The following is a 26,589-nucleotide window of genomic DNA, read 5'->3' as shown; positions in this document are numbered from 1 at the left end:
AGTTTTTGTTAAGGAGATTTTTCACTTTCTTGGTTAGGTTTGTTCTCAATCTTTCTTTCCTTTCCCTTTCTTCCTCCTTCCTTCCTTCCTACCTTCCTTCCTTCCTTCCTTCCTTCCTTCCTTCCTTCCTTCCTTCCTTCCTTCCTCTCTCTCTCTCTCTCTCTTTCTTTCTTTCCAGCTATTGGGAATAAGATTGTTTTCCTTTTCACTATGTTTGTTTTGCTATATAGAAAAGCTACTGGTTTTCTATATGTTGGTTTTATGCTATGCTATGTTTTATGTTTTATGCTCTGCTGATGGTGTCACCACATCTAAGAGTTCTCTGGTAGGGTCTTATGAATATAAGATCATGTTATCCGAAAATAAGAAGGATTTGTTTCCTTCTTATTTGTATCTCTTTGATTCTTTGCCTTATTACTCTTGCTAGTGCTTCAGACACTGAGCTGAATAATAGAAACACTGAACGCTTTAGCCTGTTCCTGATTTTAGAGGTAATTCTTTCATTTTGCTCCATTCAGTAAAAAGTTGTCTATAGGTTTGTCACATGTAGCTTTTATTCTGTACAATCTATCTGTTCCTAGCCTTTTCAGGACTTTTATTATAAAGAGGTATAAAATTTTGTCAGAGGTTTTTCCTGTATCTTTCGAGATGATCATGTGATTTCTGTTCTTGGTTCTACTATGTGATCTATACTTTATTGGCTTGTGTATGTTGAACCATTTTTTAAAAATTATTTTGTGCATATGAGTGTTTTTCTGGCGTGTGTGTGTCCGTGTGTGTGTGTGTGTGTGTGTGTGTGTGTGTGTGTGTATCAATGTGTCTGCAGTGCCCACGACATGAACAGGGCATCAGATCCATTGGAACTGCAGCTACAGACAGTTGTAAGCTGCTATGCGGGTGCTGGGTTGACTCCAGGTCCTTTGGAAGAGCAGCCAGTGTTTTTAACTCCTGAGATACCTCTCCAGTTCCTGTTTCTTACATCCTTGGAAGAAAACTAACTTGATCACAGTGCATAATCTTTTAAATGTGTTATTGTCTCCTGTTTACCTGCAAATATTTTATTGAGGATTTTTACATCATAATGAAGCAAAAAATTAGTTTTTTGAAAAGGCAAAGACTGACAAACCCTTAGATTGACAGAGTGTGGGTTTTTTTCCCCTCTTGCTTAAGGCTAGAAATCATTTTCTTGTATTTCCTTTGACAACATCTAGGAATAAAACACATTCCAACCCCAAGCTTTATGAAAGCTCCAAGTGCAATACCAGTCAGCTTATGTGCATAGCAAAGCAGCCAGATGGACACACTCTTACACAACATGGGTCAAAGCGGAAACTCGAGGGCACTTTGACTGGAAAACATTAACGTTGTGAGCTGTTTCTAAGGTGACACTTGTCTGTTAGAGCATGCTCATGAAAGGGAAGTTGGGCTCAGATGCGAAATCATTACATGGAAACAGAAAATGCGGATAAAATCAGAGCTGTTAATACCACAGCCCACGATACATTTAAACACAAGCCGTGAGAGGGATTCTCAGCAGATATGGAGACATTTTGTATTGGGACAAGTAAAAGTTGAAGTATTAATTTTACAGAAACACATCAAACACATATGGCACTGGAGCGTAATAAAAAGTATCTGAAAACTTCATTTTATTTGTATGCCACCTGAGTGTCACTGTCATATAAATTATAGAATAAAACTCGAGGAAACACCAAAACATTTTTCACACACGTTAATTCGGTACACAACCAAGCTCCTCGTGCGCCACTTCAGTAGGGGCTATTTGTATTGAACAACGTAGTCATACTTTTTAAAGGAAAATCTCATAGAATGAGCTTTCTGTCAAGGAGTTTGTAACAAAAACTCAGCGTTTGTGTTACCCTTACATTTGTAAGATGCAGCATGATAAGTTTAGAATTGAAAAATGAGATACCAAGACTTCTCAAAACTTAAAACGTCAGGCATTAAGAATTAGATTTTTTAGAATCACTGCTAATTTCTTATTAATTAATTAATTAATGCGTTTTCAAGACAGGGTTTCTCTGTGTAGCCCTGGCTGTCCTGGAACTCATTCTGTAGACCAGGCTGGCCTTGAATTGAAGGATCTGCCTGCCTCTTCCTCCCAAGTGCTGGGATTAAAGGCATTTGCTACCATGCTCAGTATGCCAATGTTCTTATATTGATAAAAATTGGACAAGCATATTTTGAGTCTGTTTCAAAATCACACCCAAATGTTAAAAGCTTAGAGTATTAAAACATAGTTTCTGAGCTGGTGAGAGGGGGTAAAGAGCCCTAAATTCCTTCATGTGTATCTCTGAATATTTCATTGTCCAATTTTTGTGTCTTTTAGCTTAGCGACTTTTAATTTGACAGAGTGCTAAAGGCAATCTATAGTGGGCTCTCTGTAATATTTGGATGCAGTTTTCTCCGAATAGTGAAAATGCTTGGAAAGGATTATAATATACATAATTCTATTTCCAGCAATACAGTGGTATATTTTTCTTGAGGATGGAATCCAGAGCCTCATGCCTGCTGAACTGTCTAAACCTGCCAAGGGGCTTTTAAAATTCAGTAAGAATATTAAGTTGGAAAGCAAATTTTCATTCTGTAAAGTGGACAATGATGTTAGTTCTGCCCATGCATTTATCTTGTTCTTTAATCATCTGGTTAACCTTTCAGCATCGACTCTGACGGGACAATGACAGTGGACTGGAATGAATGGAGGGACTACTTCTTATTTAACCCTGTGACAGACATTGAGGAAATCATCCGGTTTTGGAAACACTCTGTTGTAAGTTTGCTTTATGTATCTGTATCTCCAAGCCACAGGGATAGTGCTGATGCAGGAAATACAACTCTTGCCTCAAAGGAGACAGGAGATAGTTTATTCTGTAGCTAAATGAAGGCCTGGCCTGGGAACATAGATTCAGGTTACTCTAAATTTGGTGTTCTAACATGGAAATAGTTCCATGAGGTTTGTATAGTAACAGAGTAAGGAAAATTGTAAATCAAGACACTTTTTAGATACATTGGTGGGGTCCATAGCAGAAACTTCCCTGCTTTGATATGGACCTCAGATGCTGCGATGATGTTCTTAGCCCGTGGTTAGTGGAATCTAGGGGTCCATTCATATCTTTCAAAGGGTTTACCTAATAGTCACAAGGATGTTAGGTCACAGACAGAGGAAGAGACTAAATACATATTAAGGGGCATAAAGGTAGTTAAGATGCGCTGGCTCTAAACCTGCAGCATTGCAACCTTTCTACATCACCGACGTTCTGATCAGGCTGTCGGCCTTTGCAGTCACTTTTTCTCAATGGAAATCTGCTTGACAGTTACCACCCGAGAGTACCATAACACCCTGCAAGGTGGCCAAGAGAGTCCACGTATGTACTTAACTTCTAGAATCCTGTTTATTCTATTAGGAACAGATTTATAGAGTATCTTTAGAGCCCCCAAGGCAGCATAAACACAGTTCTTCTCAAAACTCGGAAGAATCCCATCTTGACGAGCAGGCTCTCTGGGTTTCACCGACATTCAGGGCTTCTGCCATAGGGAAATTTGGTAGTCAGAGGACAGGCATTACTCAAATCTTCCCTGCACTTCCAGGTTGCTAAAGGTGATATGGCCTCGGGTCCCTCCTGAGGTTCTGCTTGTTACGTCAGGCTGCCTAGATTTAGTGCTGTCCTAAGGTCGCTTGTTGAATGCTTGCTGTGTCCCACCAGTGTATACATCACAACATTTCATTAACATCCTGCAAAACTATATTGGTGTAAATTAGGTTCTGTTGTCCAGTCTGTTCCTTGAAGCCCCTGGGGACCTTCTGCAGGATCTCCCACCCCTCATCCTATGGGTTTGTCTTCTATACTTGGAGAGAAGTGTCTTTGACTCCCACTCAATACACCTGGGGTTCACACTGCCTGTAGTAACAATGCCTAAGCTTACACAGAGCATTGTAAAGCCAATTACAAGTGCAAATTTTACTGTGTGAACTTTGTATTCTATCTTTGGGGACAGTTGATAACATTTGATGTTATAATCATTAACCTATTTTATTGGTAACAAATGAAAGAAGAGGGTGTTACTACCAAAGTGTGACTCATTACCTTTCATGCCCATAACGATTTATGTGGGGCCATTTTTTTTTTTTTGTGTATTGTCCTAGGGCCTGGAGCATGCTAAGAAAGCGCTCTAAGACCTAGTTAGACCCACCACAGCATTTAGATAATTCATTTGCAAAAATATCATGATGATAAAACTGTTCTTAAACTATATAGAAGATGAGTATAGGCTATTTATGTGCCTGGTTTAATTTTAAAAGTTACATATTTAAATTTACATATAAATATACTTCATGGCATGGAGAGCAGGGGACATCACTGAGACAGAGTGTCTGCAGTGTGGACTGGCTACTGTGTGGCTTTCTAGCATTGTGGAAAGTGACGGACAGGGATCCACTAAATGTGGTAAGACGTTGCCCTTTCAAAAAAAGTCACCAGATCTGACAAAAAAGACAAGGTTGTGTTTTTTGGGCCCACTTCTGTAACTGACAGTTCCCAGTCCCTGGATGTTGATCCTGCATTATGCGCAGTGTGACAAAACTTTTCCGTGCACTCAGCTTGGTTCACTGTCAGTCCCAAGGAAGAGCCTTGATTCTAACAGTAAAAGCTCTGACCCCAAACCAAAGTTCTGGGTTTGTCTATTTGAGACTTAAGAACTGTGGAATCTCTTTGCATTTTACCAGGGAATTGACATAGGGGATAGTTTAACTATTCCGGATGAATTCACAGAAGATGAGAAGAAGTCAGGACAGTGGTGGAGGCAGCTTCTGGCAGGAGGCGTGGCTGGCGCCGTCTCAAGAACCAGCACCGCACCTTTGGATCGCCTCAAGGTCATGATGCAGGTGAGCCTCACCTGTGTCTACAGGCACAGAAAGCAGGCCACGTCTCTGTCACAGTTCTTCATATCTTAGAAAATTGTATTCTACAACCATTAACATTCAGATTAGGCACATGTCTAAGTATTTGGTACTGTTCCACTAAACTGCAAATTGTTAATGCTTGGGTGTAATGAAATTTTAGTCTTTGATATTCTGTGACTTTAAATGTTTCATTAAAGCTGGGCATGGTGGTACAGGCCTTTAATCCCAGCACTCAGGGAGGCTGAGGCAGGTGGATCTCTGTGAGTTAGAGGCCAGACTAGTCTACAAATTGAGTCCAGGGCCAGCAAGGCTATACAGAGAAACTCTGTCCAAAAAATATGATGACAATAACAACAGCAATAATGAAAATAATAAATAAAAATCCAAAAAGAAAGAAATTGTTTAGTTAAAAAAAACTCTCTCTGCTATTATAGGGTTCTCATTAAATTACTTATACTTTCTTTGATTTTAGAAAGCAGAGGATTTCTCAAGTGTAGATAGTTGGTGATAAGAATATAATTTCAAAAGTGATTGTAGAGCTGTTAGCAGAAAAGACCTGGGTCTGTGGACAGACTTGGCTGCTCCCTGGTGTTGGGCTGGCCACATGGAGAGAAGAGAAAGGGAAGACCACCCATTTGTGCGCATGATGGTAACCCATTAAATCTTCATGGATGCTCAGGGGAACAGATGGTTTGCCTTCATTTTACATGCAAGAAAACTGAGGCTGTAAGAATGAAAATTTCCTTGATGAAAAAGAGATGAGGCATGATGTAGCTTAGCCTCCAGAGCCCTTGGCTCCTACCCTGTGTTTGACCTTTGAGAGCTCATGTTTCCTGCCACAATGGGCAGAGTAGCGAACAAGGATGGCTCTGAGGTTTAGCTTATTATAACTATTGGCATACTGGAATAATCTAGAAGAACACAGTAGTTGCGTAAGAATGTTTTATGTTGTTTTATGTGTATAGGTGTTTTTCCTGGATGGATGGATGTGCAATGCATGCATATGGCTCCCCAGAAGAAGGTGCCAGGTCCCCCGGAACTGGAGTTACAGAGGGTTACAAGGATGCTATGTGGGTTCTGGGAACCAAACCTGTGTCCTCTGCAAGAGCAGTGACAGCCCTTAACCACAAAACCAGCTCTACAGTTCCTTAAAATGTTTAAATAAAGCTGTGCTTTTGTACCCACAGTCAGCATGTTTTTATTTTTAAATTGTTTGAACAAAATTTTCTGGTAATATTTTAAGCTACCATTCATTCACAGTATATCCAATTCCAAAATGTAGCTCACACTTTATAGAAAATGAGAGGGAACTGATAGATGCCTTTATTCCTTCCTTCCTTCCTTCCTTCCTTCCTTCCTTCCTTCCTTCCTTCCTTCCTTCCTTCCTTCCTTCCTTTCTTGTTTTCGTTTTTATGAGACAGGTTTCTTTGTGTAGCCTTGGTTGTCCTGGACTTGCCTTGTAGACCAGGCTGGCCTTGAACTCACAGAGATCCTCTGCCTCCACTGGGGCTGGAATTACAGGCGTGTGCCACTGTGCCCAGCACTTCTTTTCTTTAATATAGTAGTAAACTGGCTTGAGACAGCTTGAGTGGGCACACGTCTTTTCCTTCGCCATATGTTATCATGAAGTTTATTATGTAAAATAAAACACATATGTTAAGAGTGTAGTTTCTGCGCATCTAAAGGGCTTTCAAAAGTCTCCTACAGGGTTAGATGGCCTCATAAAAATACAGACTCTTGGGCTTGGTTTATTACCAGGATGAAATAAGGATTCAGATTGATCAAGGAAAGGAAGTACAGTGGGCAGAGTCCAGGAAAGTACCAAACGCAGGACTGCTTTTGTGCGTGCCCTATCTGCTGTAACACCTTCCTTTCCTGGTGCTGATGTGTTCGGCTCAGACCTGCTTTAGAGAAGTGGATCAACAATGCGCAGGAGTATTCCATGGCACTGTGCTTTTGTTTTTAGGTTCATGGTTCCAAATCAATGAATATATTTGGAGGCTTTCAGCAGATGGTAAAAGAAGGAGGAATACGGTCCCTTTGGAGAGGAAATGGCACAAATGTTATTAAAATCGCTCCTGAGACAGCTGTTAAGTTCTGGGCTTATGAACAGGTAATTGTTATCATCCGTGGAAATGATTAACAAAAGGAGTTAGCTAACAGATTCAGTAAAGATTAGCATGCAGGGCTTTGGGTAGTCATTCCTAATACTTCACAAGGAGATTCCTTATGGGAGACTAGAATTAGATAAACTCAGTGATTCCACACAGCTGATTTCCGGGATTTTGGAAGCCATCATAGCATTTATAGAGGGAGGCTTTCTCCATCCTCTTTTCTAAGTAGCTCTTCAAAGAATGCTCTTAGGGGACTCAATGTGAATTCCTAGTGGACACAGAGCAGTTAATCTAAATTTTACGAAAGTACTCCTGAAGTGAAAACTGTTCAGATGAATTTCTTTGTGTGAATGGAATTGTATTAAAAAGTTGAAAAGTTCCGTGAAGGCGGGGGTCTGGCTTCTCCCTGCAGGCCAGCACCCAGGCAGAGCCCAGCACAGCTGATGTGATGAGTGTGTGTTGAGGGAGTGGATGAGAAAGTAAATGAAGACCCTTGCCTTCCCGTTAGCATCTCTGCTGGCCAGATGGAAACAGCAGTGGCTTTAGAGGTCGGCTTCTACAGATATTAGCAGAACTACTGCAGCTTCTAGAAAATCTTTTTCTGTCATTCTTTTCCATTGTTGTTCATCATGACCTATGTGCGACTTCAAGTTTAACTCCACACTGTAGTTTCTTATTTGGATAAGTTTAATGTTATTCCGGATAGTTTGTCCTAGAGAAGTACAACTCTTTTGAAATGACCAGGGCTAGTGGTGTGCATTCCTTGACTTGGAAAATAGAGAAGCAAAAAGCAGCTGATCTCAGTCTTTACATGGAGACAATTCTGGGGAAATGAAATTTTCTGATTTGAATGTCTGAACATTCAAATTATGACTAATATTATGATATGAATGCCAGAGCCCAAGATATTCAAATACAATGCTGTTGCTTCAATATGCGGAAACTCGCTGTACCTGAAAGCCCCCACACAGCACACTTGATCCTGCTTGTCAGATCCTTATTCTGGCTACCCCAATAGGCTTACCCCTTCCTTCCACTCCCTGTTTTAAATGATGCTGGGATTTGAACTTAGGGTGCTGCGTGTGCCAGGCAAGAGCTCTGTCATTGAGTTCTTTTGCCAGCCCCGTGGTAATCTAATTGGCAGCCCACTTCCCAGGAGACAGTCAGCATTAAGCCCTACTTTTCTGCTAGGACGACTGTTAAGGTAGAGGGTCCATCCTGAAGCATCTCATCATGTTAGTGGACCGATTCCTAGGGCCTGATTTGTGTTTTGCAGCTGGAAAGTACCACCAAAGGCGTGGTTTAAACAATAGACATTCCCTTCTCACAGTTCTCAAGCTTAAAGAGAATCAGATCAAGGGGCCAGGCAGTGGAGACCCTCTTCCTGGCTTCTTGCTCTGTTGTCATGTGGCCTTGGTGCATGGTTTGGGCATAGTGTTAGCTAACTTGCTTGCCTTCTGACAAAGATGCTAGCTATGTCCTGAGGCCTCAGAACTTCTTCTAACCATAGTTGTCCCCAAAGGCCCCATCTCCCAATACCATCATGATGGAGGTTAGGGTTTAACATAAGGATTTGGGAGGAGCACAGTTACCCTAAAGTAGCTATTAATATGCATTTTAAAACTCTTTTTTTCCACAGTACAAGAAGTTGCTTACTGAGGAAGGACAAAATATAGGTACCTTTGAGAGGTTTATTTCTGGTTCGATGGCTGGAGCGACTGCACAGACTTTTATTTATCCCATGGAGGCAAGTCATCGTGGTCTGACTGCTTGGTGCTGTTTGCACTGGCCAGCTGTGGTTGTGCACTAAGCTAACACAAGCTCACCAGTTTAAAACAAGGCTTTACCACCCCCGGTTGGGAGTCTGGGTTTCCACCACCCCCACCCCCCACTTTTGTCAAGGCATCAGCCAGGGCTGCATTCATCTAGAGGCTAACCTGGGGCAGATCTGCTCTCAGGCTCACTCAGGTGGCTGCGGCCAGGGCTCGCTGGCTGTTGGCTGGAAGCATCATTCTCTTATACAAGCCTTTCTAGGTGCTCTGTGTGTCTCTACAGAATGGCAGCCTGCTTCCTTTATAGTCAGTGCTGCTATGGGCAAGGAGAGAGAGAGAGAGAGAGAGAGAGAGAGAGAGAGAGAGAGAGAGAGAGAGAGACTGTGATTGATGAAAACTGCTGTCTTCACTTTCCTGGTACCCGGCTGGCTGACCCTGGTGCCATGTAGGAGGGGAGCATGCAAAGCAGAGCATCCCTGGAGGCAGGGTTCTTAGGGCCCATCTCAGAGGCTGGCTGCCGCGGTGCTGATAGGAATTATTCTTCTCTAGGAGCTTTTGTACCATAACCGCAGTCATGGTTGTAGGCTGGTCATGCCATCTAGACATCATTCCAGTAAAGCATGGGCTGGCTAGCAAACCGTGGACCACCTGAGGACTGTCGTGTACAGCCTGAGCTGTGTTACACCTGGAAAAGGGAGGGAGAAAGCAAAGGGAAAGTGAAGACTGTGTTACAGACCATATTTGAAGCTTGCAAAGATTGAAATATTTACTGTTTGGCCTTTTTGTAAAGTGTTGGCCAACTCCTACTTTAAAGCGAAACTCACACTATAGATGTGGATAATTTTATGGACACGAGTGTTTTTCAATAACTGATGAGACTTAAGCAGAGTATACTCTTAATTTGAGCCTCTTTGTGATACTCATGTCAATAGATGTGTGTGTGTGTGCGCACAGGCACTTGTGTGCATACGCGTGTTTGTATGGGGCGCACGTGTGTTTACATGTGCCTGTGGGGGCCAGAGGTCAACCCCAGCTGTCATTTATCAGGAAACACTGTGTACCTTGCTTTTGAGACTGGGTCTCTCACTGGCCTGAGCTCAGTGGTATAGTCTAGGTTGACTGGCCCAGAGTTCTACACCGCTAACCTCCAGGGACCTCAGGCATCCACTCCCCTGCCTGGCTTCGTATGTAGGTTTTGCGGGTCAAAATCAAGTTTGTGCTGTAAGTGCTTTGTAGGCTGAGCCACCCCTGAGCCTCTAGAGGTGTTTTTATGTCACTCCACACACCCTTCATTTCACCTACTGCCATCACCTTCCTACCTCTCCACCCAAGCGCTGTGCTTCCAGCTCATGACACTGGGACTGTCCCCAACACTGCTATCTTCTTCACCTTCCTTGCCAACTAATTTTATCATGACATCAAAAGGATTGTCTGGTCCACATTTAATATTTTTGGCAAAGCCCTCCTTCAGAGTCTCTATGAAATAACTGGCCCTTTGTGGCTCTAGTTTTAGCTTCTCAATGGAAGTAACAACTGAGGGAGAATCTGTCAGCAGACTGGACATTCTCTTGAGAGACAGAATCTTTCTAGTGCCTTAGAAAGTCAGGACTTTCGAATTGTTCGATGTTAAATGCCAATGACACTGTGTTCCATTTTTTGGTATCTAGGTTTTGAAAACCCGGCTAGCTGTGGCCAAAACTGGAGAATACTCTGGCATTTACGGCTGTGCCAAGAAGATTTTGAAACAGGAAGGCTTCGGGGCTTTCTACAAAGGCTATGTTCCCAATCTCCTAGGCATCATCCCTTATGCAGGCATCGATCTCGCTGTGTATGAGGTGAGGGAGGGCACAGCTGTGTGTCAGCGCGCAGAGCAGGTGGAGAGCTGGCTGCTGTCGACTCTGACTTGGTGTCAAGGCTGGGAGAGTGCAAGAGAACTGTTTGCGACTGGACTGCCTGCAGGCGTGCTCTTTGAGCTAGCCAGCCCCGTGGCTGGGAGCTCGCGAATGCACCGAGTAATTTTTGTATTAGGTTTCCTTGCATACTTCCTTTTGTTCACCCAGAACATGAGCTCAGATTCGGCTTGGAAAATGGCATGAGGGAGTTGGTGGGGGCAGGGGCACAGAACATATGAGCAGAAACTTATTAGAATTACTAAGACTTGCATTGGCAGAGTCAAGTGAGTGATGCAATCACACAGCTTCATCCTGTGTCTCTAGGGCTGGCGTTCGGGGCTGGGGTGGGAATGAAGTTCAGCCTGCAAAGTGCAGCCTGAGTGTGGAGATTTGAGTTCAGACAGCTCAGAACGTGAACATGTTTCGCTCAGGTCGACAAGCTGTGGGGTCTCCTCTGCCACATGGGCCATTTAATAACTCAGGAATCTGACAACCATTTTACTGAACATACGCTATATTCAAACCTTTACATTAGATACTGGATTGAAAGAAGGACTCAGGACCTTTAAGAACCCAGAGTTCTGGTGGGGAGATGGGCAAGGCCACAGGCCAACTTCAGCGTTGTTAGTCATGTGAGCCAGATCTCGCATGTAGAACTAGGTATATAGTATATTTTTAAAAAGTACTAGCATGTATTTTTATCCTTAAAATGTTTTATTTTTAAAGAAAGTAAAATATCATTTATTTGACAACAGGAAACAACCCTGATCATGTTTACCCTAATGAACACAGGGGCTGAGTACCTCCTTTGTTGACTGTCCTCTTTGTGTTGGGCAGCTTTTGAAATCTTATTGGCTGGAAAACTTTGCAAAGGACTCTGCTAACCCTGGCGTGATGGTGCTGCTGGGCTGTGGAGCACTATCCAGCACCTGCGGGCAGCTGGCCAGCTACCCCCTGTCTTTAGTGAGGACTCGCATGCAGGCGCAAGGTGAGTTTGGTTTGCAGGATGGCTTTGATGACCCTTTGTGTCACTCATGTGCTTTTGGAACTCTCTCCTTCTCCGTGTGTGTGTGTGTGTGTGTGTGTGTGTGTGTGTGTGTGTGTGTTATTGTTCCTCCTTTATAGACATAATCCAAACCCTTTAGGAACATAAGGTTTGACATCTAGCGGATTTGTACTTAGGTCTTTGCTGCATGTCTTTTTTTTTGTCTTGTCTTCCATGAACAGGGATTAGGAAAATTAGCAGCAGTACGTGTAAAGAATTCGGTACTTAGTAAACTCTCAAGGTAAACAGTGGCTAGACTGCTTATCAGTGCTGTTCAGACCCCAAGCTTGGCACCAACCCCCCTCTGTGTGGCGTTCTCTCTGATGGCTCCCAGGCTGCACTACCTGCCGGCTGTTTTCCTGCTGTCCATTGCTGCCTGCTCTGTGGAAGAATGTTTGTCTTTCTTTGGCAATCTTTGTCTTTCTTTCCTGTTCTTCTTTTTCCCTCTACTGTAATTTCTCTTATGAATACATACGGGGCATTCGTGGCTCACTCAACCCCCCTTCCCGGAGCAGCCACCTCCTCCTTTAACCAAGCAGTAAGTCACTTGTTGACATGCCTGAGCCATCACTGGGACTGGACACGCCTTCATATGGATGCTAGGGCTGGAGAATGCAACAGTGTCAGTTGTGAACCTGTTCATGGTAGAACGCAAAAGACACAGATGCAACCACAAAATGGTCCTTCAAAACATGTCATGGCACCAGTTCTAGTCCAGCTCTAGCTGAAGCCTAGGAATGCAGTGGAAGCTGGCTGAGCACAGGCCTGCACTACTGTATTTGAGGAGTTTAGAGGCAATCATGTCTGCTGAGAGGAAGGTGAAATAGCGGACTAAATGTGCTCAGCCTCTCATTTAGCCATTGTGACCACTTTGGGAGCTTGATACTACTACTATTCACATTTGACAAATGACTGGCAGGTCAAAAGAGTCAAAGAATGTCCACAAAGTTACGCATTTGAGCTGGAGTCTGGTTGGAGTTCAGACCCATGCAAGGATTTAAACTGCTGCACAGTGAGCCTCCCGCTCCTGTCAGAGCTGGTCCAGACCTAGCATGGCTGCCAGGATCTGACGTTTTCATCAAGGCCCAAACATTCCATATCTCTTCAGACATTTCTTTTAACTCTTCAGAGTTTCCAGAATAAATCCCAAAGTTCTTAGTGGGAGTTCCAAAGTCTTTAGCAGCCATGTCATGCCTCAGGTTTAGCGCCTTCTGTTCCCTGACCCCAACTATGCTGCTGTGTGACTTTTCCTGTGAATGCCAGAGTGGACAGTGTGTTCACCCAGACAGGGCAAGGACAGACCCACCCCTGTCTAGCATAGTGCATTGGTGAGTTTGCTGGGATGACTACCGGAGTGTGGGTGATAGCTCCTTTCAGGGGCTTGAGCAACTCAACGACAGCTGTGCCACCACACCTCATCCTGCAACCAGCGCAGGCAACCACCCACAGAAGCTGAATCCATGGAGCTCCCTGCATAAACTGTAAAAAACTTGTGCTGGGGTCTCCTGTCCACTGTAGTCATAACTGCTCATGTAACCCTGGGGATTGGGGACAGCCCTGTGAATCATCAGAATCTATCTGAGCTTGGCAAGTTTTCTTTACTTCCTGAGTCTTAGGAGTCTCCTTGACCTTGTGGGAATGCTTCAGTTGGGAGGAAGCAGCTACCCATCATGTGGGCATCTCTGGCCCCTTGGGATGCCATGGGTAATATTCGCATCCGGTGATCACCATGCTCTCCTCCCCGATGCCTGCTCCTTTCTTTGTCTTTTGGTTGTACCAACCATATGGGCTGCTTCCTTCTCTCCCTCCTCCTTTTCAACTCCTGCTGTCTTCACTTCCTTCTCTCCCCCGTTGAGATAATTACAAGGCCCGAGTCTCTTACAGTCCTTCTAAAACTTCTCCAAATCTTCCCTTCTCCTATTATCCAATTTTTAAAAAACTTTATTGCATCTTTGTGAGTTTCATTATGTAGTCCAACTCATCTTCCCATCCTCCTTTATCCTCCCTTCACCCTTGCATCCCCCCCCAAATAAAACATATACATCAACAAACTAATAAATACAACAACAAAAAACGAACCATAGAAAACGGCTCATCGTGGAAGCTGTAGTGTGGCACAGTGTGCCCCACAGCGTATCCCTCTGTCCACACATCTCCACTTGCAAACGTTCATTGCGGGGGGTCATAGGTATGGTTTGAGTTCTCCGTCCCATGTGCAGTGGTGGAGTGCTGTATTTAAAAGGGCTGGACTTGAGCGTCACCAACCGCATCTTCTTGGTTTTGCTACTTGCTAACTAGGGGTTCAAGACAAGGCTCCCTATCTTCCCAAGTTTCTAATTCTTCATTTATGAAACATGCGCATTTATTCTGAAGGGCTTGCATAGGACGCAGCACAGACCAATCCACGATGAGCTGCTGTAGCCGTAGCTTGTGGTGGTGGGAGCTACACAGAGAGAGTTGCTTCTGAAATTGATTTTCATCTGTTTATGTTCTATAATGCTTGAATAGTGCACTAGCCTGGCTCCCCCTTCCAATTTGTACTCATCTGTTTTGTTGGTTTGCTTGTCTGTTTGCTAGCCATGGTGGAAGGAGCCCCACAGCTGAACATGGTAGGCCTTTTTCAGCGAATCATCTCCAAAGAGGGAATACCAGGACTTTACAGAGGCATTGCCCCAAACTTCATGAAGGTGCTCCCCGCTGTTGGCATCAGCTATGCGGTATACGAAAATATGAAGCAGATGCTAAACATAGCTCAGAAGTGACCAGTCCACACCTTTGCTTTTCCACGATGACGGAGACTGTCAGTGCTCTCCAGTGACGAATGGGATTGCAGCAAGTCTGTCAAAAAAAGAAGTATCTGTGATCACTGCAAGCATTTGGGTTTTGTTTTATACCTTCAGTAATGTGCAAAATCATATTTTCAATAAGTGAAGCACACAATTTAGTTTTGCTGATAAAGATCTGTGCCCTGTACCTTAAACCTGAAAATGTACTGGCTTGAGATGAAATCATTTTGTGTGGTAGGATTACAGTCACCAATCTCTGTTCTGATTGGTTCAAGATAATGCCAACTTATTTACAGCCAAGTGTTTTTTTTTTTTGTTTGTTTGTTTTTTTTTAAACAAAATGATCAGAAAACTGTGGGACATAAATTGTATATATTTTAGATGTCTTTATAGACCTGAAATTCCCTGACAGAAACATTAGTAGAAAGATCACTGTATTTAAAATCAACCTTATATGGTTTATATCCTCATTTGTAAGCAGAATAGGAATGAATTATAGAAGCCAAATTTGTGTGTGGAGGAGCAGTAAGATACTATTTGTCCCAGTGGACATGCTTCTTTTCTACTTGCATTACCATTTGGTCCTCAATTTTAGAATTTGATTGTTATATATGTTGCTAAATTATTATTTGGAAGATCCTATTTATTCTGTCATTGCTTTGAAAAACATCAATGAACAAAACCGTTGACTTGCACCATTTCCTAGAGAGCATCTTGGTTTTGTTCTTTTTTTTTTTTACTTTTTTAATCAAATTCTCTTAACCAGGAAGGTTCCTTGGAACCTTTATAGTAATCTGAAATTGCTCTTTTCATGACTTGACTGTTGATTTAGCTTCCCTCCTGCTGTTGAAGTCTTTTGAACCTTTGCTTCTCAGATAGGGTGACACAAGGATAAGACACCAGCATAGTTCAATAGTGGTATGTGTTCATCTTACTCACTTTAATAAAAGGCTCAATCTGTAAACTTATAAATATATATTTTCACTTGTCTCAAGATTTAGGAAGATGACAGAAAGATGATAGTATCAATAGTATTTCAATTTTTTTTACAAAGCTGATTTTGTAGTCAATTATCTTTTATGATTTGTTTTTATTAGAGCTTTAAAAAGTCTTATTTCTTCTATGAGAAGATATTTGATATTCTTAGCCTGATAGTATTGGCATACACCTTTAATCACAGCACTCAGGAGGCAGAGGCAGGCAGATCTCCGAGTTCAAGGCTAGTCTGGTCTACAGAGAGAGAGAGAAAGAGATAGAGTTCCAAGAGAGCAATAGATAGAGTTCCAAGACATCCAGGGCTACACAGAGAAACCTGTCTCAGAACACTAAAACAAAACGAAACAAAAGAGATAGTTTTAGCATTTTAAGATTTGGTCCGTACACTCATTTGGTTTCTGGTAATTTCTGTTATAATGGCTTTCTGAAATATCTAGTGACATGGACGTCGTTGCCTTTAACCTACCTACCTACCTCTTTTATTGTTTGAACCAAAGAGAAAATACGGTCGTGTGTTTATGAAACTTATTCTAAAATATAGTTTGATGTGTTCTCCCGATACCTGTTATTTTCTCGGTATTTTTATACTGTGTAAGGAAAGGAAGGGACCGCACTTTGTCTCTAGGGTTACTGTACTTTTGAGTAACACATAGAATGACAGTATTAAGGTACATGATTCATTCCTGTTTTGCTCATAACAATTATGGAAATGCATAATTCTGTGAATGTTTTTGGAATCTCCAGCCGGTGAAAACTATGAAAATATTCAGAGCTCATATGACATTAGATTGTCCTCTGTTGAACGTGTGTAACGTATGACTGATTTACCTGTGCATCTTGTATCTTTTGGAGAAAAAAAAAAAAAACCTCCTGTTGAAGACATCTTATCCTGCTATTGCTACACAGTTACTGCTCGTTTGTATTAAAGATATTTGTCTGTTTTTAAAATGACTTGTTTTCTACTTGTTCTATTTTCCTCTCTGTTGCTATGACGAACACTTTGCAACTGAGGGAGGAAAAGGTTATTTCACCTTCCAGGCTATACGGTCCTCACTGAGAGAAGTCAGAGCAGGACAGAATCAGGGACCTGGGCTATCCCTCCTACAACTGACAGTGAAGACAATCTCCCACAGACACGTCCCCAGGGCAGTCTGATTTGGGCAATCTCTGGCACTTTCCCAGAAAATTAGGAATAGTGCTACCTTAAGATCCAGCTATATCACTCCTAGGCATATATCCAAAAGATGATCAAGTACATAACAAGGACATTTGCTCAACTATGTCCATAGCAGCTTTATTTGTAAACAACCCAGATGTCCCTCAACTGAGGAATGGATGCAGAAATTGTGGTACATTTACAAAATGGAATACTATTCAGCAATTAAAAACAAGGAAATCATGAAATTTGCAGGCAAATGATGGGACCTAGAAAAGATCATCCTGAGTGAGTTATTCCAGAAGCAGAAAGACACACATGGCATATATTCACTAATAAGTGGATATTAGATATAAAATATAGGATAAACATACACCTAAAGAAGATATGTACACCTAAAGAAGCTAAACAAGAAGGAGGACCCTGGGTAAGAAGCTTAATCCTCATTCAGAAAGGCAAGCAGGATAGACCTTGGAAGAAGATGAAAACAAGGAAAAAGACAGGAGCCTACCACAGATGGCCTCTGAAAGACTCTACCCTGGAGGGTATTAAAGCAGATGCTGAGACTCAAAACCAAACTTTGGGCAGAGTGCAGGGAATCTTATGAAAGAAGGGGGAGATAGAAAGACCTGGAGAGGATGGGAGCTCCACAAGGAAAGGAACAGAACCAAAAAATCTGGACCCAGGGGTCTTTTCTGAGACTGATTCTCTAACCAAGGACCATTCATGGATATAACCTAGAACCCTTGCTCAGATGTAGCCCATGGCAGCTCAGTCTCCAAGTGGGTACCCTAGTAAGGGCAACAGGGGCTGTCTCTGATATGAACTCAGTAGCTGGCTCTTTGATCACCTCCCCCTGAAGGGGGAGCAGCCTTGCCAGGCCACAGAGGAAGACAATGCAGCCAGTCCTGATGAGACCTGATAGGCTGGGGTCAGAGGGAAGGGGAGGAGTACCTCACCTATCAGTGGAGTTGGGGAGGGGCATGTGAGGAGAAAAGGGAGGGAGGGCAGGATTAGGAGGGAAGGAGAGAGGGGGCTACAGCTAGGATACAAAGTAAATAACCTTTGATTAATAAAAAAGAAAAAGATTTCCATCTTAGGCGACTCTTTGCTTTGACAGTTGACAGAACTAACTAGGACACTCATTTTGAAAATAAATAATACTTTTTTTTTTTGGTGCCATACATTTATACCACAGACAGTGGCTGAAACAATGCTTTTCACACCGGCTTCCGTAGAGTCTTTCTCAATCTTTTGCATTTCCTGAGCAGCTATCATAGCCCACATTAGGCACGAGAGACTGCTTCACATGGTACTCAGGGTACCAAGAAAGACGGTGGGCTTGCAAGATTAGCATGGCAACATCTTGGGGAGGAGTGTTTTCATCTTGGAATCGTGTGAAACAGAGTGCAAGCAAGTTTATGAATAAGCAGTTGAGCAATTGATGCAAATTAAGCCTAAGTAGAGAATCTTATTCGTAAAAAATGAACAAGACTGTGGAGATGGATGGCCACAGGCCTTACTGATGTTGGGAAGAGCATAGGGGCAGGGGCAGGGGCTGCAAGAAGAAGGAGCCTGAAGGAGGCCAGGCTCCTGCAGACGACTGGTGGGTAATGAGTGTGGGGGGTCGTCATGCAGGACAGGCGGAAGGCTTTAGGAAGGTTGTTATCTGTACAGTTCTTTCCTCCTTCCTGGCTCTGCAATAGCAGAGGTTCCTTGGTGATGTTCCCCTAAGCAAGATCATGGTTCCCTACTCTCCTGCTCCCCCCCCCCCCCGTCAGCCTGTTCCCTGGGTAGTCTCTCCATCTCCAGGAAGAGAGTAAAATTTTAAAGAGAATTAACTTAAGCACATTCAAATCTGCATTTCCCCCATATGAACCACAGAGACTCTCACTTGTACAGTGCTCACGGGCTATAGTTGTCCTCACTGGTTGCTTTGTATCTGCCCTCAGTGTGTTTTTTTCGCACAAAGTCTGCAATATTGGAAACAACTCTCTCATTCTCTTATTCTAAGTTTGACACTGACCTATTTTGAATTGACTTCCACAAAAACAACCAACAGGCAGTTTTATTTTGTCAGGAATAAGGGTGGGGCTGGGACAGAGCTGTTCAGGGATTTTGATGCATTCTGAAGGACCCTTCAAACCAAACCTGTCACAGACTCCTGGTGTTCCCCAGGCACCTGTATCTTCCGACGAGGTTGTACTCATCTCTTTATGTAGATTCTACAGAACAGCCATAGTCATGGCTCGGGGCAGGTTAGTATGAATCCTAACTTTTATTTTCCTGTTTCAGTTGTTGTTGTCTTGGAGGCTTACTGCCTCTGTCTGCTAACCTAGGCCTAGTCCTGGAAGCTCTTAGCCTCCGTACAATCTAACCCTAGGCCTAGAACGTTTTCAGCCTCTAAGACTTACTGCTTAATAAGCTCACCCTTTCTTGTTCTTTCTGAGCTCTCGGCTGGCTGGTTCAACTCAGCTGTTCTGGGGCTGGTTCAACTCAGCTGTTCTGGCTCAACCTTTCCCAGCTGACTTATTCAATCTAACTTGTCTCTTGACCCCCGAATTGCTCTGCTTGGCCTCAAACTACAGCAATCTGCTCTAATCTTCTGGCTCCTCATTCTCTGGCTTGTTATGCCTTCACGGGTGTGTAGCTTGTTCTATCATTCAACCTCTCTCTGTAAAACTCTCCTGGTAAAATTGCTTCCTCCCTCTCTCTGCATTGCCCATAAGTAGCTCCCCTTTCCTCTCTCTTCTCCTGAGAGTTGGGTGTATCCTATTCTGTTAATTTGTTCTCTGATTCATCACTTTTTCTGCCACTCAATTAGACATCATTTTCAAATATAGGTGCTTCTTTTTACAAACTAACTCTACCTTCATTGTTACAGTCAGGAAACCAGAAGATTGGAAAAGATTGTTGGAGTTAGAGACCAGACATAGTAAGTCAGGGGCCAAGAGAGAAGTCAGATTGAATAAATCAGCTGGGAGAGGTTGAGCCAGAGCAGCTGAGTTGAGCCAGCCAGCCCAAAGCTCAGAAAGAACTAGAAAGGGTGAGGTTACTAAGCAGTAAGTCTTAGAGACTGAAAGCGTTCTAGGTCTAGGTTAGATTGTACGGAGTCTAGAAGCTTCCAGGACTAGGCCTAGGTTAGCAGACAGAGGCAGTAAGCCTCCGAGACAACAATTGAAACAAGGTGAATAAAAGTTCCTTTCACACCTACGTGTCCCCTGAAGAAACACATCCTCCATCCGGTATGTCATCTTGAAGCAGGTGCCCACACGGATGTTTGTGTGTGACACTGTCATGTAACCAGTTTGAACTCGATCAGGAGCTCCCATGTCACTTTACACCCGAGGCGGTGATGTGGGGATCTTGGCCTATCCAGACAGCAGTCACTGTTGACCTCAGTCAATGCAGAAACCTTTTATCCCAGACTCCATGTATTTCTTTTTTTTTTTTATATTTTTATCTTTTATTTTATTTTATTTTTTTTTATCAGTTACATTTTATTAACTCTGTATCCCAGCCATGTCCCGATCCCTCATTCCCTCCCAGTCCCTCCCTCCCTCCCTCCCTCATCTCCACCGTGCCCCTTTCCAAGTCCACTGATAGGGGGGACCTCCTCCCCATTCATCTGATCCTGTTTTATCAGGTATCTTCAGGACTGGCTGCAAAGCCCTCCTCTGTGGTCTAACAGGACTGCTCCTCCCTTCGGGGGTGGGGAGACCAAAGAGCCAGTCATTGAGTTCCTGTTAGAAATAGTCCCTGTTCCCCTCACTTTGGGAAACCAATTGGTTACTGAGCTACCACAGGCTACATCTGAGTGGAGGTTCTTAAGATGATCAATCTTCATTTAGAAAGACAGATGGGATGTGCATTGAACGTATGACAGGAGTCTACTGAGCGCATCTGAAAGACTCTAACTAGCAGTGTTTTCAAAGCAAAGACTCATGACCAACCCTTTGGCAGAGTACAGGGAATCATAAGAAAGAAGGGAAGTTAGTCTGATGGGGAAAGGATAGGAGCTCCACAAGGACCAAATATATCTGGGCACAGGGTCTTTTCTGACTCCATGTATTTCATTCCAGCTACTGTGCCGCGCTTGGAATGGGCTTAGCTGAGACAGCACAGGATGAGAACCCGGCCATCTCTGTCTCCTTGCCAAGCACTGGGCTCACCCCTTTCTTCTGCGATGTGGAGAGGACCCCTCCTCTCACTTCCCTGGGATCCCTGGTGTCTACTCTACAGGCAGTGTGGGTGTTCCCGAAGACGGAAGAGCCTTTCTCTGAAAATGACTTTCATTTCCACATTTAAACACCTCAGAGGGAAAGAAGAGCTAACGCGTGGATGGAGATAAGCTGCAAGGAACAGTAGAGAGAGACTAAATCTCAAACTCTCTCGTTTGGTGCTCTGTGCCTCGGAGGAAGCCTCTGGTGCCATGTGGCATGGAGCTCTGTGCCCAGAAGGGGTCGTTACTTTCACTTGTTTAACATAAACAAACAGATGATTCTGAGCATCCAAAGCCCTCAGCGTCACCGATATGTGGCAGTGTGGTTTTGCAGCAGACAGCTCGACAGGCAGCATGGAGGTAGAAGAGCCAACAGAGAAAAATTCCACCCCCTTCCCCACAGCCCATCTATCAGAGCTGCAGCCAGAAAGCAAGCCTCGAGTTGGGAAAGGGCGGGTCTGGGCCGTGCTATCAAATACACACCGTGCCTGTATCTCTTTAATAGAAATTAATAGCTTCCTTTAGTATAACCTGGAAAAATGCGACAAATGACATGAAAAGAAGAAAGCGGAAGAGAGCCAGACGACCCCGCCTGGGCTCTAGCTCTGATCTCATCGGTATCGGGTGGCTGTATCAGTCATTTCCAAAAGACAATATGGATTATTTGTTACATGCATGTGACTTTCATCATTGTGACAGAGGCTGTGTGTACCCCCCGCCTCACACTTTTACCATGTAGAGGGGGAGAGAGCGCCCTGGACACACAGGTTGCTGTCAGAATGAGAGGGCTGTTGAATAAAAACACTCTCTTTTACACGACACTCTTTGACAAGATGACTTGTGTGTGGTGGTACCTCACGGTTTCCGTTAGTGGAAGCGAACATTTTGTTTCTTGGTTTCCAATGCCCCCGCCACCTGGTGGATACTATTTATTCTATTAATCGGCCTATTAACAGGTTTGGGCCATGAAGCTCTGCTATATTTGGCTGTAAAAACACTTATTTTTGTAAGCTTGTCATTTAAGAATAACACTCAGTCATTGTACGCATTTATGGGATCCAACATGTTCCCACTCAGTTATTTCTTGAGGCCAGAAAGGGTTTGTCCCCGCACGAAGTGGCAGTGGCCTCTGTGCGCCACTAGGTGGCAGACTTCTCCCAGGGAGTGCCGGCGCCTGTGGGTACCTGGGGAGAAGACAGCAAAGCCTTCCAGCTTTGCTTTTTCCCTTTGCCTTGACCTGGAAAATCACTGGGCCACCTCTGAGGCCGGATTTAGATTTCCTGCTCAAACCACCAGTACCCTATTTAGAGGAGTGAAATTAGGATCAGCCTGTTACCATTCCAGGAGAGGAGGCGACAGAGAGGCCTTTCATGTGCTCCACTGAAGGGAAGGGCTTGTTCCTGCTTTTTAAAGACATTTTTCCAAAACCAGAAAGATGCCATATTTTAGAAGTGAAATTAGACATGATTGAAAGAACAAACAAGGCTGCTGATGTACCAAACTGTAGGTACATGTTCACAACTGTGGAAAATATTTCTGGGATATTTATGTGGGTAAATTGTTTTTTTCATTTCCCGAAATCATCTGAGACATGTCATTGTAACTCAAGCTTCTGACACAAAGTGCAGAAATAAAAATAAAATAAGAAATTAATAAAATGTTCCCCAAATTTAGTTTTCTCTCATCCATTCTGGGATTTTCTTTTTTTCTCTGCAGGAGTAGTCTTTGTTGATTTTGTGGAGTGCTCTGGTTGACATGTTTTACAAGAAACAAAAATGGAGGAGGGCTTGTTGGTAAAGGGCCTACTGCACAAGGCTGAGGACCTGAGTTCAGATTTCCAACACCCAGGCACAGCTGTGAGTATCTGTGTGCCCCAGTGCCAGAGACAGGCCGATCCCTGGGGCTTGCTGGCCAGCCTGTTTAGCTGAATCCTTGAGCTAAAGGAGAGACCCTGTCTCAAAAACAAAGGTGAGCGATTGAGGAAGACACCCGATATTGACTTCTGGCTTCTACACACGCATGCACACATACGTGAGTACACCCACACGCCCATGCTCCAGTACACATGGTGAAAGAGAAAAGGAGGTTCTTCTCGTTAACAGACGCTAGACCTGCATCTGGAACAGTAAGCTCCGATGAGGAACTCCGATGAGTCTAGATGCTGTGGAGAAAACAAACAAACAAACAAAAACAAAAAAACACTAGGAAATTAAAAAAGAAAGTCAAGGTGATAAAACTGACCTTGTTCAATTGTTAAATTCCCTCAGCTCTGCCAGTGGCAGCAGCCATGTTTTCAGTTTCTTTTCTTTTCAGCTCATTTCCTCAAAATGTATAGGGGGCGAAAATCTGCCCTTGAAGTGGAAATACTCAGCAGGGCAAGAGAATGAGTGCTTTTCTGAGGTGGGAAGAAGATGCTCTCAGCAAAAGATCAACAGCTGAAAGTCAAAAGGTTTTAACCAAGAATGAAAAATCAAAGATCAGAAAAGATTAAAGTGAAGAGGCTAGGGTATGTTTACATAGCATCAAAGTTTTAATTATTATTTATTTTGACATTTGGTATATTGTTTTTGTGTGTGATACCCAAATCTGCTTAGCATTTAAATGTTGATTAGTATTAATTATTTTTATTTTTTAAAAAAAGTTATTTTAACTTCTTAGCACAGTGACTTGAATACTTGGCCCCACAAGAACTCCCTGGAGTGGCTTTAAAAACAATAACAACAAAACCGCTTAGCTTAAGGTAAAGTAGGCTGGTGAGAATGTTCAATCAAACACCACACCCAGCTGGAGGTAGGTAAGACTTTTAAAGTTCTCTTCTGATATCCCAGAGCAAAGGAGTCACAACCTTAGAGGGTGGGACACAGCCTGGGCCTCATAGGTGATTAGTGTTTAGCCTAGGACAAGAATCACTGCAGATTGCTTTCCCTTTAAACATTGTATACAGATATTCGTAGTTGAGATCAAAGAACTGTAAATGAAGCACAGTGTTTTTCAGGGCCCTTCTAAGACAGAGCAGGCTGGCTAGATAGAGGATGAAAAATTGCTAAGAGTGAGTCTAGGCTTTTGGCCCAAGAAAGAATGAAAAAATTGCTTATAAAACAGATGAAGAGGTCATATGATTAATAGACCAGAGAGCCAGAGAATTAATTTTTGGGTATGGAAATATTTGAGGTCCAAACAGAAATATTGAGAGGTTGAAACCAATCTGGGTTATATCTTTTTTTTTCCTTTTTTCTTTCCTTCTTTTTTTTTTTTTTTTTAACATCAGCTCCAAGTGGTTTACATTTGGAGCCACTGTGTTAGGGATTTAAAAAGAAAGTAAGCAAGCAAGCAAGGAAGGAAGGAAGGAAGGAAGGAAGGAAAGAAGGAAGGAAGGGAGGAAAGAAGGAAGAAAGAAAAAAAAAGAAAGAAAGAAGGAAAGAAAGAAGCCTGCTGATGGTCAAAATTTCATGTCGGCAGTTGTGGAATTCTAACTGCACCATTTGGCATTTGATGCTATTTAAAGCTATGAAGCCAGATGATCACCCAAGGAGTGAGTTGAGGCAGGGGGCAAGGATGCTGGCTGGTCATTAGTAGGAGATGAGAGAGGAAAGGAAGGAGGAGTTGGGCGAAGAGGGGCAGCTGGCAGTTGGGGCAGTGCCCTCCTCAGGCAAGGACAGAGGGCAACTCTTGCCACTAGGAAAAGGTGAGGGGAATGCACGGGTGAGATTTTCTTCTCCAGAACCTGATTTGTTCTCTGGGGGAACCACAAAAGAGAAGGTTCTGAGTTTACCTAGGGTTTCACTAAGCAATTGCTGGAAAATCCAGAAATGAAGAGACACTGGAACTCTGGGGAGGAAGTATGAAATGTGGTTCATGAATCAGAGTGGAGACAGGGGCAACCAGAAAAGATAAGTAGGGTAGTGTGTGGACCCATGAATCAGAGGTCCCAAAGAATTTAAGAACAAGGGTAGTGGTAATTGTTGGCAGATCAATTGAAAGGAAAGAGTTGCAGTAGGCAGAGAGTTTGAGTTATAAATTTAACAGAGAAATGGTTTGGGGTGAAGCCTTGCTTTTTGGTAGGAGAAGCAATGTTAGGGATGGAGTACAGAGCTTTGTGAATAGTCAGTCAGTGCTCTACCATTGAGCTACACCCTCTGCCCCAGTTATAACAGTGTCTATTGATCCAGGTATTGTAGGCACAAGGTTGTTGTGTAATTCAAATGCTGATTTCTGTACTTACATATCTGGTTGCAGTCCTTGTTCTTAGAATCTCCTGTTTCAATGTGTGTAAACACTGCTCCCTAATTGTCCCCTGATATGACAACAAAGCAGCTTACTGCCAGAGAGAATAGGACTGGACTTCCTGCTAGCCAGGGGAGGAGTTAGAAAAAGGAAGTAGAAGATTCAGCCACTGGAGATGTCCAGGAGGGACCAGAAGAGAGCTCAGCAACAGAAGCTACAAAGTACAAGTATCTCTGGGACACATGCTGGAAGGCAGCCAAATTAGCTTAGAGGGTTAAGAATAGAGTAATAACTGCTCAGTTATTGTGTTGTGAAGCTTATTATTAGGCAAATATAAAAGAGTCGATTATTTGTGTGATAGCCGGGTTAAAAGAGAAACTGAGAAACAAACATAGTTTTATGAAAATAACTTTAACAAGGTATCTAATATCTTCAATGTGTAGGTGAGGAAGCAGATGAGTAATTTTGAGGAACAATGTTGATGTCAGGGCAAGGCATGGTCAGATGGCAGGAACTTCGGTGGGGCAGGGATTTTAAAGGAGGGTTCCTGTGGGTCAATGGCCTCAAAGGAGAGTGGGCACTTGGGACAGCCACATCTCACCTTTACTTTGTATGGGAAAAGTGTGTTTTCACAGGAGATAATATTAGAATAGGGGAGGCACGCTGTGAAGATTGTTGTGAGACAGAGGCTTGATGAAAAAAAGCCTTGAAGGAGAATTTGGAACATGTGAGAGATCAACTGTACTAAGGATGTGAGGTGGCATGACATCCCATCAGCCCCTTCTCCTTCCGGGTCTTCTTAAGCCCGTGTTCCTAGGATGATTTTCTGTGGCCTGAAGCAGGATGCTGGTGGCCAGCGGATACTGGGTGAGCAGCAAGAAGGCAGCTCGGAAAACCAGAGGAACGCTCAGATCAGCTCTTGGGGAGTCCTGACAGAATCCCTAATTTAGGATTCCATTTGACCAGGAGGACACAGGGGCTGAACACAGCCCCAAAACATGAGAGAGTGGAGCAGTGGTTCAGATGTCCTGCATAGCAGACATTTACATTACAATTCAGAACAGTAGCAAAATTACAGTTACGAGGTAGCAATGGAATAATATTATGGTTGGGGGTCACCACAACAGGAGGAACTGCATTAAAGGGCCACAGCATTAGGAAGGTTGAGGACCGCTGGCACAGAGGGATCTCAGGCACCAAGTGGGAGACTCAGTGAGTGGGGTGGGCAAGCAGCAGGAGTCTCCCCGTGTCCTGGGGGCAGAGTGATGACCTATATTTCTTTGTGTCGACTTTAACTCCGTCTCAATGAAGTCTAGTGTGGGTGGGCATGGCTCTTTTCAAATGACAGGAATAGGATGAGCGGAAGGCACGCTTTTCAAAGAGGGCTGTGCAGAGATCACTGTACAATGGCATGCTTGCCAAGAATGAAAGGAAGTTCAGCATTGTAGAACACGGAGGTTG

At 43.4% G+C, this 26,589-nt stretch overlaps 1 protein-coding gene across 3 annotated transcripts in view; it reads left to right on the top strand.

The window, feature by feature from the left end:
- The window catches only part of LOC110561783 (mitochondrial adenyl nucleotide antiporter SLC25A24), a 35,830-nt gene extending 19,353 nt beyond the window's left edge, over nt 1-16,477 (top strand). For 2 of the 3 annotated variants that reach the window (XM_021658306.2, XM_021658308.2), the window contains 7 exons: nt 2,680-2,791; nt 4,745-4,903; nt 6,888-7,034; nt 8,675-8,782; nt 10,475-10,642; nt 11,537-11,687; nt 14,322-16,477. In XM_021658306.2, the coding sequence (XP_021513981.1) occupies nt 2,680-2,791; nt 4,745-4,903; nt 6,888-7,034; nt 8,675-8,782; nt 10,475-10,642; nt 11,537-11,687; nt 14,322-14,506 (1,030 nt within the window). In that variant the 3' untranslated portion in view covers nt 14,507-16,477. The remainder of the gene's footprint in view (nt 1-2,679; nt 2,792-4,744; nt 4,904-6,887; nt 7,035-8,674; nt 8,783-10,474; nt 10,643-11,536; nt 11,688-14,321) is intronic. The other variant, XM_021658307.2, reaches the window with a different exon arrangement.
- Nucleotides 16,478-26,589: the final 10,112 nt, after the last annotated feature.

This window comes from Meriones unguiculatus, chromosome 10 (genome assembly GCF_030254825.1).
Source record: "Meriones unguiculatus strain TT.TT164.6M chromosome 10, Bangor_MerUng_6.1, whole genome shotgun sequence".
Taxonomy (NCBI): Eukaryota; Metazoa; Chordata; class Mammalia; order Rodentia; family Muridae; genus Meriones; species Meriones unguiculatus.
The sequence above is the reverse complement of the archived record's forward strand: the minus strand, read 5'-3'. Positions and strand labels throughout refer to the sequence as shown.